General features: G+C 33.6%; 1 protein-coding gene across 1 annotated transcript; it reads right to left on the bottom strand.

Annotated features, from left to right (window-relative positions):
- Window positions 1-568: 568 nt before the first annotated feature.
- On the bottom strand, window positions 569-3646 carry LOC127850324 (uncharacterized). The gene is made up of 4 exons (XM_052383289.1): window positions 3540-3646; window positions 2945-3043; window positions 1324-1510; window positions 569-734 (listed from the first exon to the last, which is right to left on the bottom strand). The coding sequence occupies exons 1-4, from the start codon at window positions 3616-3618 to the stop codon at window positions 569-571; spliced, it is 531 nt and encodes a 176-aa protein (XP_052239249.1). The 5' UTR covers window positions 3619-3646.
- Between the last annotated feature and the right edge of the window lie 12660 nt (window positions 3647-16306).

Below are 16306 nucleotides of genomic sequence, written 5' to 3'. Positions count from 1 at the left end.
AACGTTATACCTAAGCTGTTTTATTAGCAGTTTTTATGCACGAGTAACTGAAATCCGGTAAAAAACAGACCAGATGATATGCATAATAACTGGTTTTGTCACCTTTATAGAGCCTTTAACTGCAACAAAGCAAACAGCATGGTTACAAGTGAGATGGTATATGCATGTTTTAATAACAAGTGATGTGTTTAAGAAACACTATGCCCCCTCTTGAGCGATTTTTATCCATATATTTGACCTTGAAGGATAACCGTGACCTTTCACCACTCAAAATCTGCAGACCCATGAGATACACTGAGATACACATGCATGCCAAATATCAAGTTTCTATGTTCAATATTGCAAAAGTTATGACCAAGGTCAAGGTTATGGGACAGAATGAAAGACAGACAGGCCAAAAACAATATACCCCCTCTTCTTCGAGGAAGGGGACATAAAAACTTATTTGCTTACTAGAACATTAACTAAAACAATACATTATTTTTTTAGAAAATTGTCTCAGTGAATAAATACTAAACAGGAAATCTCATAAATTGTATCACAACCTTTTTTAACAGTTAACCCTTAATTATAATAACAAATACAAAAACAAAAACGAACCGGGCATTGACGACACAACCATCGCTGGTCTTACAGATGGATCTCCAGCAAATAGCTCATCCATCCTTTGGAAGTATTCCCAGCTTTTTCCCCCGCTCCCACTAGTGGCATGCTGGTCCACTATCTTCTTGTCCCTGAAAAAACACACTCATCAGGCTTAATAAATTGATTTTTGCATTGATTGAATATATTTTGTTTTTAGTTGACATATAATGAATGAAACACTTTATTTTTAGACATGACATTGAACTCAATAATCACTTTTTCAGTTCTATGTGTGTGTTGTTTAATTCAACCAATCCAAGCAAGACATTTTAACAAAATCAAAACAACAGTATCTATAGAAAGATGAATAACAGAAAAAGTTGCATATTATGGTTTGCATATTACTTGAACTTCATCAGCCGGAATTTACTGTCACAGGCCTCACCTGTAACATGATTTCCTTTGTACTAACAATAACAAGAGATGTGTTCGTCAGAAACACAATGCCCCCTACTGCGCTTTGAACCCATATATTTGACCTTTGACCTTGAAGGATGACCTTGACCTTTCACTACTCAAAATGTGCAGGTCCATGAATACACAAGCATGCCAAATATCAAGTTGCTATGTTCAATATTGCAAAATTTATGCGCAAGGTTAAAGGTTTGGGACAGACAGCATGACTGACAGGCCAAAAACCATATTTCCCCTCTTCTATAATACGAATTAAAAACTTACTTAAACTTCATCAACCGGAATTTACTGTCACAGGCTTCACCCGTGACAGTAATTCCTTTGTGTGCCATCTCTTCTGCTTTCAATCTCCACACGTTTTTGTTTTTGAAGGATGCGGAATCAAATTTCAGTTTATGTTCTTCATAAAGAGACAGCATCAACAATAACCCTTCATGGGTCCATCGAACACCTAAAAACAGATCAACCAGCCATCACATTTTAAGCTTTGAAGTCATTTTACCATATGTGTATACAAAAGTAACAGTGTTTTCCACAGGCCATTTAGTGGTCCATCGTCGGGACGCGTGAATTGCGAAATCAGTGTCCGAGGGGCGTCTGAAACTTTCTGATCAGTGTATTATTGCAGTTACTGCCACTAATCAGTCTTAAGATCAAAGCCATATTAACTTCGAAGAAAATTTTGAAAGCCGAATAATATCCTCTGTCAATTACATATATCGCTTTACCCAACTAAAGCCCCCTATAGGCGGAGCGACGTCATATTGGAAAATCAATACTGGCCACTTAGAGTGTACGCTTTGTATGAGCGACAGCACTCGTAGCAGGCCAGTTACTTAGAAGACTGATGGCAACAGGTTGTAATCCACATGGAAATTGTGCATTTCATGCATAAAACTGTAAAAATTATTTGACTTGTTTAACAAATTAACATTAAATTCATTACGCAACTGTTCATGTTTTGTAGAAATCTCAAATGAGCATCATTAAATTTGTAATTTGAATGTAAATGTTTACAAGTTATCAATCCGAAATACACATCCGAATGTTAAAGCGACATTAACAAATTTAAACTTCAAATAAACAGTGCTTTTTTGTTTCGAACTTTTGTTTTAATATAAAGGACGCAAAAGTTATGCAGCATATACAAAATCGTTTAATTTGATGGAAAGCGTGAATGTATTGATTAATTATATTATTGCATGCATCACGTCGGGTGATTTACGCATGCTCAGTGGCAATATTTCATCAAATCTTTGGTCACTTATGCAGATATTCCCTTGATACTTTAAACGAATGGCAATATTTGTGTTTATGAATTTCTCGAGCAATATTATCATTAATATTAACCAGCATTTGCTTTTATTAAAAATGGACCATACAGGATTATAGGGTAATAATAGAAACTGGAAAATTAGCAATTATGCAGTAATATAGTCGGTATGATACAGATGTATTAGGGGAATATTCAAGTCAGGATTATACTATTTATGCTGGGAAAGTTTAAAACCATTAAAAACAATTTAAAAATGATTTTTATAATTGATTTTATAGCTGTTTTTTTCTTGAAGAGTCATGGCGCACAAAATGACGCCATATGACTCTTAAAATGTATCAAAAAAATAAAATGAAGTAAAGAGGGGACAGTCCTCCCTTACCCACCCCATCGGCCCGGGACTTCTGAAAAAATCTTGAGTAAAGCACTGAGTGACTATCTATATTTCTAGGATTCTGATTTTGTACTTTTAACAATACCAGAGATTGTGTCCATGAAAAAAATCATGACATACCTTTCATAACACAATAGCACCAATATGGTTAAACAAGTATTTAATATTGCGTGTGTACAAACAGGAGTTTTATTAATTAATTATTAAAAAATAACCTGATGCAGATGCAGTCGCAGCTCCTGAGTCTGCAGTTCTGGAGTCCAAACTACTTGCATCAACTGATTGATCTTCGGTGGCCGGAACATCTGATAAATCTGAAAAATCCTTCCTGTTTTACAAACATGGAAATTAATTCATAAATAATTTTTTATTTTGTAGGTCAAGAAAGTGTTTTTCAGATAAAACAGCCAAAGCCAAAAATATGAAACAGAACAAATGGACTGAGAGAAACGATATGTTAATTGTAATACTCAGAATTAAATAAACTGAAATTCAAGAAATTCTCTCAGGGGAAGGGGCCTTTATAAGGCCATTGCTTAAGAAGCAATACAGCCCTGAACTGAGTTTACTTTCAAATGTATGAGCTTTTGACTTGAACCGAACTTAGTTAACAAGTTCAACTACAATAATTATTGTCAAGAAACTTTATTTTTGTAACTAGCACTTAGAAATTAAACAATGTTCTATTCAGTTTTAACGAGATTATATAAATTCACTATGTAACAAAATCTGCTCATTTAAGTGATTCTAGTATGTAAAGCTTAGTAAATAGTGTATGTGATCATGTGACCTAATCAGCTAGTACAATACCAGAATCTTGCTCTCCATCAACTGTCTGACTGACAAGATAGCGAATAGTGTCTTCATCTAAAAGATAAACAAAATACATGATTAAAAAAGTTGATTTGTGTGGAATATGTAATTTATGTAGTGTAATTATTGTTTTATTTAATACATTTCTAAATGAGCGCACACATCGTTTAGACTTTCTTTAACAAATCAATATAACTAGGCCGAGTAAGACCTGACCTAGTTAGTAACTCGGCTGAATAGGATTAAGAAAGTCAGATCATTTCTGGCTAAGTTTAATTCCTTGGTACAAACCCTTTTCATCCACAGCAAGCCTGTACGTCTCCTCATCAACATGGAAGGAAACCCTTGTTCCATCAGGCAACTGCAGAGTCAGCTTCTTCAATGAACTAAACATAAAACACAACATTATACGGGCAAAAGCCCGCGAAGCGGGCGTTGACCGTTCATACATATGGGAATTTAGACCTAAAATTACATAAGAATACCACATATGGATACGTCTCAAAAAAATTTGCCACGCGACATATATTTTCGCGATGCTATTTATGGCCTTGAACAAATCAAAAACACTTTGACATATGCTAAATCACATGTAAATACATACCTCAGGAAAAGTTATATCAATGACATCATAATTGTGTAGCGAATCGCACTAAATATTCTCGCATTATTTGTTTTTCTTCGCAACCGTTCCAGAATTAAGTCATTACTCAATTATCTCCCCTGAATGCTCTTCTTCAGTGAGTATAAGCCGAAGACTGGTTCACTACATATAGTTACAGTCTTTACCAAACACAATTTAAGTGAACATAACCCGTCTTAAATATATTGCCGAATCTTAGATTTCTGTCGAATTTATTTGCTTTGATCTTTTCGATATCTTATTGTTATTATTATCCTGACAAATCACAAACGCTTGTTAAAAAAGTATTTGTTTTAAACATTATAGTTGGCATCTCTATTCTTCCAGTATTCTCGCGGTATTTCAATAACGACACCCTACTGTTTATTTGTCAGAATATGTGACGCATTTTCATTCGCTCTCAGAAAGCATTCTATACATAGATGGTGACGTCACTTCGTTATTGTGAGTAAGACCGGTGTGTACACAAAGTCTCAGAAAGACGTTTTACGTGTGATTATGAGCAATATTCTGGTAAGTTGTCGTTGTTATCCACCAGAAACACATTTATTCACAAAATTTAAAGATATTCCGATCTAACTGTTTAGTCTTTTAGCTTTAATTTTTAACGTATTTACACCTCGTCTGCTCGCACTTTACCGATATCCCGAAAGGTTACATATCACTATAATTAGTTTAGGCCTAAAACCACAAAATCCGATACCGTTGGATTTTCGTACTACAATCTTACGTAAAAAATCTTCCAGATTCGAAATCAACAAAAAAACAAGACATTTATAAATTGTCTGCATTATTGATCAAATTTTAAGATATTTGTTGGTTTTCCGTTTTTAGAAGCTGTTCTGCGAAGCCGAAGGCAAGAGCTGAGCATCATACAAGCCATTCTATCCAGCAAAACTGACAGTTTTGGTTTACAGAAATCAACAAAGGAGGGATTCCTGATCTATCAAATTTCCAAGCTATACACACAGTTATTATCTGTGGTGATCTTTATTGGTTCTGCTTGTTTACTTGGATGGAACATGTGTGAACTTTTATAGAACTTTGAAAAGTCTATATATGTCTATCTATAAACAAAAATCAGCTATTGTATAATAAGATCAGATGTGCAAACAATGTCAAAGGGTTGTTAAATTAACAATTTGAAGGCAATTATGCTGAAAAAAAAGGAAGTTCCCATGCAAATTTTGTCTGTATATCGACAAGTGTCTGCCGATAATTGTCAAACTAGTAATACAAAACTTACCACAAGTATGTAAAAGCACTAAGTACCTGTGATCATTTTTAGTAAGATAGTGTAATTCTAAACAGTAGCAAATAGCTTGTTTAGTAAATGCATAATGTAATTATTATGATTTCCGTTCTATTGTGTAATTAATAAATTGGTTGTTACTTGTTAATCCATGATAAATGTTTTATGGCTAGTACAAAACCAGCAATGTTAATTTTGTAAAAGGTAATACAATAACACCACTTAGTAATTTCATATACGTAAATATTCTTGAAATGTAGGTTGATGATTGTGTTTTAGTTTTACTTATTTTGTAACTATTATTTTATGTGCAAATAAATGATGTGAAGTGTTTTGTATCTCCACACAATACCACATACCTTTTTATATATGTACTGTGTTATGTGTTATTTGAATGTTTAAATAAAAAAAATGGATGATATAACATGATGCATTCTATTATTTGCATTCATATTGTAACTATAGAGCTAAGTGTATGCAGTTTAGACTGTGATTTTAGAATTGCTACAAAATGGCTAGTTTTTTAGTGGCGACAAAATTTAAACTATTCAACAATAGTTTGCGAAAGAAAATTAGAAACCTGCAAGATACCTGTATTTATTAAATATTTTAATTGCGAATCAAGTATGTTGTTATGCTGTTACACTAATTATACATTGATAATAAATAAGAAGACAATTAGTGGTGTTAACGTTTCCCAACAGTAGAAATCATTCTTCTGATGAAGTCAGTGATATACAGACGAAAGCTGTTATTTGACAGTCTAAAACTTATTGGATTAAACAAAAATCCTGTCAAATTTGTCAATCAAAATTGATTTGACACATCACATGATTTTGATTATGTTAAATCAGTGTACTGTATGCTAAATGCAACTGCTTTAGCAAGCTGTCAAGTTGAATTGAGACATTTGATGAAACAAACTGTTTCCTGAGTAGGAACAGTACTTAGCGTCTATATGACGTACCATGACGTCGAAAGTCTGCAAGACCTACTAAGTAGATCGAGAAATGTACTTCGACGTACAATTTTCACCGACCCTTGAGTGTTAGCCAATCAGAAGACACCTTACGTCTGTTGCTTTTAGAGATTTTTGACATTGAACATTATTATTATTATTTATACCGAATTATGCCACAATCGACCGCTTACTCATAGATATTGTGCGTATTTATGAAACATTATTATTATTATAATTTATACCAAATTATGCGACTATCGACCGCTAACTCATAGATATTGTGCGTATATATTGACCTGGCGTGGCGGAATTAACCTCTGACTTATGCAAGTTATGGTTATCACAAAATACCACCAACGGGGAGTTTATAATACATTATTTATCCCATTAATGCTTGGTAACTGGTTACCGTTGGGAATTTCCAACACAGTAATGCGCTGGACGGTCGTGATACTCCGCCCCGCATGATCATTTCAGACACACAATATGCTGAACAATTTAAATTTTAAAAAGGTAACAATTGAATCTTCTTCAAATTTGTATATAATCTATTTCAATGCATTAAATACTTGAAACTTCTATGTGACGTTATTTTGCCATTCTGATATTTTTATTCATTTTGTCCTCAACTAAAGTTTTAAACATTTATTATGAATAAATCTGAAGGAAAAGCGGCTCAAGAGACTAGTGTTTTGATTGGCTGTTCAGAAAATGTGTACGTAGAAGTACAAACATGTATGTCGAAGTACAAATTGTACTTTGTCGTACAAATATATACTTTGAATTCCTGTGGCTAGAAAACAAAAAAATATATAAGATGCTAGATCTTCAAGCTTGGAACATGTAACTCGTTTTAAGATTGATTTTTTTGGATGCATTACTAAATTATTGCAACAATTATCATATTTTGAACACAATCATGTCCATATATTTATTAATAATACATGGTTATCAAAAAAACTTAAAAAGCTTTTGCCCGTAAATTAGGTAGCACCTATAATCATATTATTAGAATTTACTATTAGTTAACAAAAGTATAAAATAAACTTTTTTCGCAGTCAGAGTGAATTGAATAGTGTTCTAAACATGAATTGATATAACATATTATACACTGAAATAAAAAATGTGTATTTAAACAACATAATAACGTATCATTTGGGTATGATTTAGTCTATCTGTTTCATAAAGACTATAGGCCGAACGCCTGTAAAGATACAAACAACATCAAATAAATAAGTTGCTTTTAATAAAATAAACACATTTTTATTTTAAATATACGCACAAACGTAAAATACATAAATAATGTACAACTTTACCGATGTTGCATTCAGAATTTTGCATAAAATTAAAAATATCAAAAATGAACAACAAATTTCTACAACCTGTCCGCCATCTTTGTTCGCTATGAGGTCATAATACACCAAATAGTTTCCCTATATAATTCAATGTAAAAGCGACAACTTTGAGCGAAAATAAATGCAACATTTTGCACATAGAGACCCCCATAACCATACCTTTTCTTAAAGGCCATTCTAAGCGGAATCGATTTATGCAATAAAAAAGATATGTCATGTACAATGCAAGAAAGAACTTGACACAAATCAAAATCGACTGTTTTTGCAACTTTTTTTTTCGGCCGTTTCTTAGTGGAATGTAACCTTTTCTAGTGCAATGGTTTACTATAGTCTTCAAGTGTATCATATTTCAGGGATTCAGTAGTGAACACCTATTCATGCCCTACCATTATCTCCGCAAGATAACACCTGAATAATGGTAAAAAGTGTAAAACATGCCTTCCTGTCAACTATGATATTTTTTTAGAGAGTACAGCCCTACATGAAGCGTTCATTTAGTGTATTGTAACCTATAAGACAACGTTTACTGTTAACATCGCGAAAAATAAGCACTTCTCGATATTTATTAACCAATTTTCTATGTGCATGCCAATTTTCAGACCGATCTTTCACGTAGAAATGCTTTAAAATGCATTTTATTATAACGCCTGATAAGCCATGTGGCTTTCGCGTTCGGAGCTTTGATTTATAACGGGCGTTCAGGCGTAAAACGATTACCCTAAATAATTACAATCGGTCAAAATACTGGAATATTGTTACAAGCTTTGTAGAAAAAGAAGTAAACAACTATTAAAACGTGTTCATGAGCTCTTTCAGCACAAATTGTTGCGATTTGAGATGCTCAAGACGAGTTTTTGTACATTTTTTTTCTTATTTTCCTCTGAAAACGTATTTTTTTCTTAAAAACTCACGATGCTCCTTAAATTCGTGAAACAAACGCATTTATTCCGTGAAATTTGCCAAAACGCATCATATCTCACTAAAAAAATGATGATTTTCTGTAAATACAGCTTCTTTGTGACTAGGCCTGGTTTTGCGTTTAGGTCATAATACACCAAATAGTTTCCCTATATAATTCAATGTAAAAGCGACAACTTTGAGCGAAAATAAATGCAACATTTTGCACATAGAGACCCCCATAACCATACCTTTTCTTAAAGGCCATTCTAAGCGGAATCGATTTATGCAATAAAAAAGATATGTCATGTACAATGCAAGAAAGAACTTGACACAAATCAAAATCGACTGTTTTTGCAACTTTTTTTTTCGGCCGTTTCTTAGTGGAATGTAACCTTTTCTAGTGCAATGGTTTACTATAGTCTTCAAGTGTATCATATTTCAGGGATTCAGTAGTGAACACCTATTCATGCCCTACCATTATCTCCGCAAGATAACACCTGAATAATGGTAAAAAGTGTAAAACATGCCTTCCTGTCAACTATGATATTTTTTTAGAGAGTACAGCCCTACATGAAGCGTTCATTTAGTGTATTGTAACCTATGAAAACGACCGCCCAAATGCGTTTCGTTTCGTTGCGGAACGTTCTCGCCGAACGGTCCGTTCAGTTACGGAAACGCGCGAACTGTTCCGAATGTTCGTAAAACGTTCCGTTTACTGAACGCACTACTATTATTACGAATGAAAAATATACCGGCCAAGTCCTAAATTTGAATATTTAAATAATCACAGGAGTTTGAAATTCTATCCATAAAGCTAATCTAATGGCTAAATAAAAAAATACCCCTATATAGTATAAAGACTACAGGAGTGAAACGCAGCAGACCCCCGGACCCGCCCATTTTCCAGTAAACAAGGGAAATTACTGGAAAAACAGGGTACCCTACATAAACCCACGGTATAATAATCAAAAGGCCGGGGAAAGAAACTACGAACACTGCTTACCGTGCACTACCTTCCTCTTAATTCACAATTATTCAACACTTTCGGCTCATCGTCGGATCCATTGTGTGTTGTTGTTGTTTTTTAGGCTAGATTGCACTCTACCGGTACCCAGTTGTTTACCGCTATCGACAAAGCGGGCGTTTGGGGGCGGTAGCTCCCGATACTAAGGAAATATATAGGATAAAAAGGATTATTAGGTGTTGCGTTAGGTGTTAGGTATTGGGCGCTTAGCAACGATACAATTATACGTTTTTCCATTCTTGTTTACGTACCGGTAACGTGCAATCGTCCCGTTTTTCTTCCAGTAGTTCTTCTGTCATTGGTCTGTGTGCTTGTTGAACGTAAAAAGGGTTGTTTAGCTCCATTAAGCCATGTGGGTTTTTTTGGATAAAATTTCTGACAGTGGGCTTTTTTTATCTTTGTGAAAACATTAGGCGCACACTGTTCATATTGTGGAAAAATGAGTCGCGCAATGTTCAAAGTGAGAAAAATTGGTGGTTACTATTTAACATTGTGAAAAAATTTGTCGCGCATTATTTAAAATTCCTAAAATATCAGTTGCAAACTTTTAAAAATTGTGAAAACAAGTGTCTCGCAATGTTGAAAATTGTGAAAAATGAGTCGCGCAATGTTGAAGATTTTAACTATGAGCCCCGCCATATTGACAATTATGGAAAAATAAGTTGCACACTTTTAAAAATTGTGAACAAATGAGTTGTTACTGTTGAAAATTGTGAAAATAATTAATTGAGAATTGTTCAAATTTGTGAAAATATGAGTCTCAGTAACGACATCAGCACCCATATGCCACTCAGCGTAACAACATCAGCATTAGTCGCTTACTGTTGAAAAATGTGAAACATGAGCACCGCCTTGCGGGTGCAGACCGCTCATCTATTTTTCTTTTAAAAGGTGTAGGGACCTATCTCAATTTGAAACACAAAGAAGGGAGGGGTGGAGTGGAGAGGGGTGTATAGTGTGGGGGTGTGGTCATTTATTACATTAACTTCCAAAAATGCAAAAAAAATGCAAAATCAAAAAAAACTTTAGGGGGGGGGGATTTTTGGGTGGGATGGTTGGACGGTATTTCAAAAATAAAAATAAATATTTGTGCTTTTGAATCATGTTTGAAAAAAAAACAAGAGATGTGTTTGTCAGAAACACAATGCCTCCTATTTCGCCGCTTTGAATTTTTTTATTTTTTTTACCTTAGACCTTGAAGGATGACCTTGACCTTGAACTTTCACCAATCAAATGTGCAGCTTTATGAGAACACCACTTTGAAATATTATTTCTTTGACCTTTGACCTTGAAGGATGAACTTGACCTTGAAGGATGACCTTGACCTTCCACTACTCAAAATGTGCAGCATCATGAGAACGCCGCTTTGATTTTATTTTTTTACCTTTGACCTTGAAGGATGACCTTGACCTTGAAGGATGACCTTGACCTTGAACTTACACCACTCAAAATGTTCAGCTTCATAAGAACGCCGCTTTGAATTTTTTTAAATACTTTTTTTTAACCTTGAAGGATGACATTGACCTTGAACTTCCACCACTCAAAATGTGATGCTTCATGAGATACACATGCATGCCAAATATCAAGTTGCTATCTTCAATATTAAAAAAGTGATAGCCAATGTTAAAGTTTTCGGACGGACAGACGCCATTTATTTGACATTTGACCTTGAAGGATGACCTTGACCTTCACCTTTTACCACTCAAAATGTACAACTTCATGAGATACACATACATGCCAAATATCAAGTTGCTATCTTCAATATTGAAAAAGTAATGGCCAATGTTAAAGTTTTCGGACGGACAGACACCATAAATTTGACATTTGACCTTGAAGGATGTCCTTGACCTTTCACCACTTAAAAAGTGCAGCTCCATGAGATACACATGCATGCCAAATATCAAGTTGCTATTTTTCAAAGTGAAAAAGTTATGGTCAATGTTAAAGTTTTTTTCGGACGGAAGGACAGACTGACTGACATACTGACGGACAGTTCAACTGCTATATGCCATCCTACTGGGGGGCATAAAAAAAAAATTCTGGGGTGGGGTATATAGTGTGAGGGTGTGGTGGTCATTTATAAGACGATCTTTAATTAAATAATGGGGGATTGAGGGGGGATTCGAGGGGGGGGGGTGGTTTGGGTGGAGTCTATTGTGGTATGTCAGGTAAGAGTTTTTTTGTCAAAGTATCAATCAAATCTAATCATAAATAAAGAAGTTATGGAAATTTTAGCAAAATTTAATAACTTGACATTGAAAGTCAAGGTCATTCAAAGGTCAAGGTAAAATTCAACTTGCCAGGTACAGTATCCTCATAATAGCATGAAAGTTTTTGAAGTTTAAAAGCAATAGCCTTGATACTTTAGAAGTAAAGTGGATCTTAACACAAAATGTATCCATATATTCAAAGTTACTTAGTCGAAAAAGGGCCATAATTCCGTAAAAATGACAATCAGAGTTATGCAACTTGTCTTTTACTGTCCCATTATGATAGTTTGCGAGTGTTCCAAGTATGAAAGCAATATCTATGATACTTTAGGGGTAAAGTGGACTAAAACACAAAACTTAACAAAATTTTCAAGTATAAAGGGCCCATGATACCGTCAAAATGCCAGACAGAGTTACATTACTTTGCCTGCACAGTCCCCTTACGATAGTTATTAAGTGTTGCAAGTATGAAAGCAATAGCTTTGATACTTTAGGAATAAAGTGGACCTAAACACAAAACTTAACCAAATTTTCAATTTTCTAAGTATAGAAAGGGCACATTATTCTGTCAAAATGCCAGTCAGAGTTACATAACTTTTGCCTGCACAGTCCCCTTATGATAGTTAGTAATGTTTAGCAAGTATGAAAGCAATAGCTTTGATACTTAAGGAATAAAATGGACCTAAACACAAAACTTAACCAAAATTTTCAATTTTCATAGTATAAAAAGGGCACATAATTCTGTCAAAATGCAAGCCAGAATTAGCTTACTTTGCCTGCCCAGTCCCCTCATGACAGTCAGTAAGTGCACAAAGTTTGAATGCAATAGCATTGATACATTATGAGAAAAGTGGACCTAAACGCAAAACTTAACCGGACGCCGAGGCCAAGGTGATGACAATAGCTCATTTTTTTTTCAAAAAATAGATGAGCTAAAAATAAGTTGCACGCTTTTTTAAATATTGACCATTTGCATCGCGAATTCCTATAATTTGTGCAAAACAGCTATCGCTATTAATAATTTAGGAAAAAAAACAAGTCTATCATAAAAAAGTTTTCAGTTTAAAAAAATTCGTAATTATTTTTTATTTAAAGTTGTTTACGGCCATTTCATATTACTATGATATTTTTTTATAATGATATTGTGTGCCTGTCTAATTTGTAATTTGTTCAAGTTGTGCTATTTTTTCTTACTTGGTACCTGGCGACACACATTTTCAAGTCTATTTCATTAAATTTGGCATAGATATTTATAAAAATGGCATCTTATGAACCAGTAGTCATAGTATAAGCAACATTGAAGCCTAATATGCATTCATCTATTATTATTTTGGGCACAAATAATTTTACTGTGTATGGTCTCTACATAAAAATGCTGATTTTTTTCTTACTTGGTACCTTGAGACAAACATTTTCAAGTCTATTTCATTAAATTTTGCATATATATTAATAAAAATGGCATTGTATGAACATGTAGTCATAGTATAAGCAACATTGAAGCCTAATATGCATTCATCTATTATTATTTTGGCACAAACAATTTTACCGTGTGAAGACCTTACATAAAAATGCTGATTTTTTTCTTACTTGGTACCTGGCGACACACATTTTCAAGTCTATTTCATTAAATTTGGCATATATATTAATAAAAATGGCATTGTATGAACATGTTGTCATAGTATAAGCAACATTGAAGCCTAATATGCTTTCATCTATTATTATTAAGGGCACAAATAATTTTACCGTGTGAAGACCCTACTTAAAATGCTGATTTTTATCTTACTTGGTACCTGGCGACACACATTTTCAAGTCTATTTCATTAAATTTGGCATAAAAATGGCATCGTATGAACCAGTAGTCATAGTATAAGCAACATTGAAGCCAAATATGCATTCATCTATTATTATATTATTTGGGCACAAATAATTTTACCGTGTAAAGACCCTAGATAAAAATGCTGATTTTCTTCTTACTTGGTACCTGGCGACACACATTTTCAAGTCTATTTCATTAAATTTGGTATGGATATTTATAAAAATTGCATTGTATGAACCAGAAGTCATAGTATAAGCAACATTGAAGCCTAATATGCATTCATCTATTATTATTTTGGGCACAAATAATTTTACCGTGTGAAGACCGTACATATATTAAAATGCTGATTTTTTTTACTTGGTATCTTGCGACACACATTTTTAAGTCCATTTCATTAAATTTGGCATATATATTAATAAAAATGGCATTGTATGAACATGTCGTCATAGTATAAGCATAGAAGCATAATACGCATTCATCCATTATATTTTGGGCTCATACAATTTTACCATGTTAGCACCATATATCAAGTTGCAGATTTTTTAAATATTCGCCACATACCCACAGGCATTTTCATTAAAGAGGCCTTTTCACAGATGTTGGCATATTTTGAAGTGTGTCATTAAATGCTTTATATTGATAAATGTAAACATTGGATCTTAAAAGCTCCAGTAAAAAATCAAGAAAAAAATTAAAAAAATGAAAAACAAGTAGACGCTGTCAGGGATCGAACCAGTGACCCCCGGAGTCCTGGAGTTAGTCTAAAGTAAAACCGCATTAGCCCTCTAGGCTATTCCGCCGGGTATACACAGTGTAAGTATTTTATACCTTATATAAGCAATCTTCGTAGTTTCGTAAATTTAAACGACAACAACAGAACTCTCCAAATTATTCAATCGTTTCGCCTTGCAACGCTTTATATTTTTTAGGTTTTCAAATCGTCAAAGATACATATAATGGCTATATTGGACTAAGGTAAATGTTCAGTAATACTGTTTCCTCACAAATATCATAACTAAAACGAAAATTTGCGAATCGAAAACAACATTTTTCAATTTTGTCAATTTACAAAACCGTGAAAAGATCCCTTTAATATCTCAGAACAATAGACCTATATATTAAAACACATGGCATCTAAAGAACATTTTATCATAGTTCAACATGGTTCCCAGCCAACCTGGAAATCAGGGAAAACCTGGAAAAAGACTTTCACTTTTTCCAGTCAGGGAAAAGTCAGGGAATTTGGGAAAAGTTCCTAAAATCAGGGAAAAATCAGGGAATTTTGTTTGGTCAGACTTTCCCGACTAATGTCGAGAAGTCCATACAATTAAAGCAAATTATTTCCTCTGCATGGCTATGGTGACTTTGTAGTATACATGTAGCTTAGTTATGTCTGCAACTGCTCTTTATTCAGGGTGTCTAAAAAACACTGTATAATGTGAATTGGGAATAAGACATCAATTAGGGAAAAAATTGTGTTTTATCAAAAGTGCATAATATGCAGTTTTATCTGTTGTATTTATCTAGTTTTACAAATTATAATTAAAACATATACTTGCATATATAATAGCATCATTTAAATTGATTTTACATCAAAACTGGATTTTTTATTAATTAAAAAAAATCCTCATGAAATGAAACTGTGTCCATGCCGCGCATGGACACGGTTTTAAAAATACACTTTAAATGATAAAAATTCAATCACTGTTAATGAAAAGTCATGGAAAAATTCTTATTAAGCTTAAATTATAGATAATATATTACAAAAATATAGGTAGATCATGAAATGAATAGTTTTGTTTGAGAAAATCGTCAAAATGATGTCCATTCCCAGTTTGATGTCTTATTCCCAATTCACATAATACAGTGTTAAAACAAGAAATATGTCGAAATTATGATCCTGGAAGTTTTATTTTCCATCAGGGAATAATCAGGAAATTTTGTTCATACAAAAAGCTGGGAACCCTGTAATAAAGCAATATAGAGGCATGAAATGCATTTTTCTATTATGATATGTCCACAAATTATTTCACTAAGTGATGACCCAGCTTGAATATGAGGATTTGTTGAATATTTTATGCTAACCGACATACATTTGTAGTCGTATATCAGGATTCAATACCTATACCTTAGTGAAAATGGCATCGGAAGAACATTTGTTCATTGTACTAGATAGAATGAAACATTATATCTATCCATCTTATAGTTTATTGCAGTTTCAGTAATATTCTGTCTATAAATGATTTCAACATGATATAATTATAAATCATTGCTAGCAAATGTGTATATATGAAACAAAAATTAAAAATAGACGGGTTATTTATTTCCCATTTATGTATATATATATATCTATGTATACATCTTTTGTTGTAAACAGTTATGCGACATGTGTCAGAACACGGCCAGTACAAATATATGGACGGAATGATTTGTTCACTTATGTGGGTGCACATGTAAGTTGGCTCCACTTCACACGATACAGTCATTGTAGTTTAATTGAAAAACGCATCTTACAATGTGAGATGAGTTCTGGGTTCAAGCCCCAGCAGTGGCCTATCAAGTGTGAAATACGGAGCCATTTTGATTAAATATACACAGTTATC

Source organism: Dreissena polymorpha, chromosome 11 (assembly GCF_020536995.1).
Source record: "Dreissena polymorpha isolate Duluth1 chromosome 11, UMN_Dpol_1.0, whole genome shotgun sequence".
NCBI lineage: Eukaryota > Metazoa > Mollusca > Bivalvia > Myida > Dreissenidae > Dreissena > Dreissena polymorpha.
Note: the sequence above shows the minus strand (reverse complement) of the source record. Positions and strands in the feature narration are given on the sequence as shown.